The sequence below is a fragment of the Dothidotthia symphoricarpi genome (genome assembly GCF_010015815.1).
Source record: "Dothidotthia symphoricarpi CBS 119687 unplaced genomic scaffold P153scaffold_29, whole genome shotgun sequence".
NCBI lineage: Eukaryota > Fungi > Ascomycota > Dothideomycetes > Pleosporales > Dothidotthiaceae > Dothidotthia > Dothidotthia symphoricarpi.
In genome coordinates this window covers 7,753-11,526 of record NW_022985036.1, presented here as the reverse complement: position 1 = coordinate 11,526, position 3,774 = coordinate 7,753, and the positions used below count along the sequence as shown (strand labels likewise).

Below are 3,774 nucleotides of genomic sequence, written 5' to 3'. Positions count from 1 at the left end.
AGCAAAATTTAAAAGGCAAGATACAAAAGTCTACCTTTAACCTAGTAAAATTTAAAAGGTAAGATACAAAAGTCTACTTTTAACTAGGCAAAATTTAAAAGGTAAGATACAAAAGTCTCTTCCTAACCTAGTAAAATACACAAGTTAAAAGGTAGAAGTTAAGATACAAAAGTCTACTTCTAACTTAGTAAGATTTAGAAGTTAAAATACAAAAGTCTACTCTTAACCTAGTAATATTTAAAAGTTAAGATATAAAAGTGCACTTTTAATCTAGTAAAACTTAAAAGGTAAGATGTAAAAGTCTACTTTTAACTAGGCAAAATTTAAAAGGCAGAATACAGAAGTCTCCTTATAACTAGGTATAAAGTTAGGATTTAAATATCTACTTAATAATATCTAAAAGTTAATATATAGATTACTCTACTACTTTAGAGACTCTTAAATTAAAGTATTAAAGTACTGTTATTATAAAGGAGTTTAAGAAAAAAGTATACAGAATCTTATAATTCTTAAGTTTAACTAATGCTTTAACCTATATAATACCTTATTTATTTAGTATTTATAATACTTAATAAGAATATGTAATATTCTAAATTTTTTTTCTATTTTATCTTATAAGAGGTATTTAAATGTAACTACTTAACAAGTAGTTATTTAGGCTAACTTACTATTTCTACCTCTCTACTACTATTAATAGACAGTATATAAGTAATTAAATATATAGTACCTTTAGCTAGATACGCCTTTAAAGTAGAAGTAATAGATAATATAATAACTCTAGCTTATATCTAAGACTTTTGCACACACAGTCTCCTAAAATAATATACTAATAAACACGTTTACTTGTATAAAGAACTTAACTTAGCTACTACTTATAAGCTTAGATATTAGCTACTTAACTCTACCTTACGTACTCTTAGCTCTTCTCTATTACTATATTAGATATAGTAAGCTGTTCCTACAGAGCACGCCTATCTATCTGTATAACGTATATATATCTAAATAGTACTACACTTATACTAGGTAGCTCTATATTATCTAAAGAGAGTAATATAGATAATAAGGTAAGCAAAAGTAGTAATAGTAATTGCTAGATTAATGCGTATATAAACTAGAATAGTACCTATAGCGCACTTAGCAGGATAATATCTATAAAGATAGCTAAAAATACAACCTATAATTACCTTAATAGGCCTTATAAAAATATATACTAAAACAGGAATAGTAAATTAATTCTAATAGATAATATAGATACCTGCCTACTCTTTCTAGTATTATAGAATAATATAGATTGTACTTAAGAAGAAGCAGATAGTGCAGCAAGATAGGAGAAAGGCCTTACAGGGTTTAAAAACGTATATATATTAGAAAGACCTTATAGCTTTAAGCCTAAATACTAATACGTATTAGTAGATAGGGTTTAATTTAATTATATTAATTTAATCTAAGATATCTATAATATCTAGGAGTTAGTTACACTCTTACTAGTAATTAACCTAGTATACCTAGTAAAGTTAAAAGAATTACAACACTATACTCCTAAGTTAACTATTTTATTATATAGGAATACCTTGTGCTTTATTATTAAAGCTATAGAAATAGGCGTTACAAGTAGGCCTAGTAAACACAGCTGTATTATACAGCTAGTAAAATAGTGTAGTAGGGTCTTACCTATAACTAGAGAACTGTTTAGTAATCCTATATAGCTAAATATAAGTATAATATTACACTAGCTCTTTGCAATCCTATTTTAGTAGCTGCTAGGAGTTATATTTTAGTATATATAAGGAGCTAAGTATAGAACTATATAGAAGGATTAGTGTTATTACTACTAAAATAGAGGTAGCATATTTAAGTATTATTAATAAGCGCTAGACCTAATAAAGAGGAAGTTTCTTTTTAGTAAAAAGAATTGTGTAAATTGCTTTATAGATAATACAGAATATATCTAGATACCTATACTAACTATAAATAGGAAGAGTAATAGCTAGACAGGGAAAAGTATAATAATTAGGATAAGAAGGAAGGTAATATTAACACTAAGTAAGACTAGGGGAGGATTATAGGCTAAGCAGAGTAAGCTAATAGCAAGAGTTAAGAAGTAAGAGGCATTACTATTTATTATTATATAAACCTGTAATACTGCTTTTAAGCTCCTAACCTCTAGAAAAACTATAAACAGTAATATATAGCTATAGTAAGGCTACACTATTAGGTAAAGGCAAAGATCTTAATTCCTAACTCTACCTTCTACCTCTAACTCTAACCTATTAACTGTATACTATATTCTCTACTTTTCTAACGTTAGTCCTTTATCTAATAATATACCTTTATATATAACCTTAACTATAACTTTACTAACATGCTCTCTACTATAAGCCCCCTAATAATACCTACTACTAGTTTTATTATATAAGGAGTAGCCTGTAAATAACTAAAGTAAAGAGGGCCCTCTTCTCTACTATATAGATAGGTTACAGTAGTATCTAACCTAGATATACCTAGCAACACAGTGCAGAAGAACTACTTACTATAGTATAACTAAAGAATAAGAAACTATAATAGCTAATATAGCGTAGGCTACTATAGCAGAACTAAGTAATATATTAGATATTTTAATAAGAGTAGGGTACCTAGTCCTAGTAGCAACTGCGTGTAAATTCTAAAGTTAATAAGGGTAAAGGTTATAGTATATAATTCCTATATATAAATTAGAGAAAAATTATAACTAATAAATATATTACAGCTGTTTATTTTAGTATCCTAGAGAAGTAAACTATTCTTATTAAATACAGAGGTTTAGATAACTACTAGCTTTCTATAATAAATATTCTCTATAACCCCTCTAATAATCTTGCTGCTCCTAATTATAAACCTATACTTAATTACTAATACTCTACGTATAAGGGCTGTAATAAGCTGTAACTAAGTATTAAGGCAGAGGAGTATTAGTTATAGTGCCTATGCTGCGTAGGAGTATATATAGAGGCAAGGAGAGAGGTAATAGCCCTAAGAAAACACAGATAGCTAATACCCCCTATATATAAAGAGCGTAGTAGATAACTACTAGGTATAGAGCTAGTAGATTAACAGTATAAGCACTTATAAGAGGTAACTATTAAGGCAAGAATAAAGGAATAGGCTAGAAAGCTTTAGGTATAAAATAGATAACTAGGGCTATTAGAACAGAAGGTAGATAGATAATATATAGTATAGGATAAGCAGTGCAAAGATTAATTTAATATAAATAATAGGTATCTATCCTAGTATAATTACTGCACAATAAGAAAATAAGGCTATAGTATTAATATATAAGCTCTATTATATACTTTAGATATTTCTACTTATCTCTACTATCCTATACTTTATTCTTATCCTTACTATCTCTATTTCTATTATTAATACTGCTACTGTTATTACTACTACTCTTCTTACCTATCTATAGGTTACTCTCTCTTCTAGGATCTAAACCTAAATCCTATACCTTAGTCTACTGTATAGTAGAACCTAGGGGTAGTACCTCCTCTAAGAGGTTAACTAGGTCCTACCTATCTATCTTATTATTATCTATATCCTCCTATATTATGCGTGTAGGAGGAGCCTCTCTGTTAATATACTTAAGGAAAAGAAACTCTATAGTAATAGATATAGTAGTAATATTAGTGTTGTACTTAGAGAGTATCTTAACCTACTAGCTAAGCTATTTCTACATTAGTATCTACTCTACAAAACTATTAGAGATAACAGCCCTAGGAAGTAAGCTAAATATACTCT

General features: G+C 28.0%; 1 protein-coding gene across 1 annotated transcript in view; it reads right to left on the bottom strand.

The window, feature by feature from the left end:
- P153DRAFT_401812 (uncharacterized protein) overlaps positions 1–2,364 on the bottom strand; it is a gene marked incomplete at both ends in the record, with an annotated part of 5,703 nt that extends 3,339 nt beyond the window's left edge. The window contains one exon of the mRNA XM_033671943.1: positions 2,359–2,364. Within this exon, the coding sequence (XP_033517956.1) occupies positions 2,359–2,364 (6 nt within the window). The remainder of the gene's footprint in view (positions 1–2,358) is intronic.
- Positions 2,365–3,774: the final 1,410 nt, after the last annotated feature.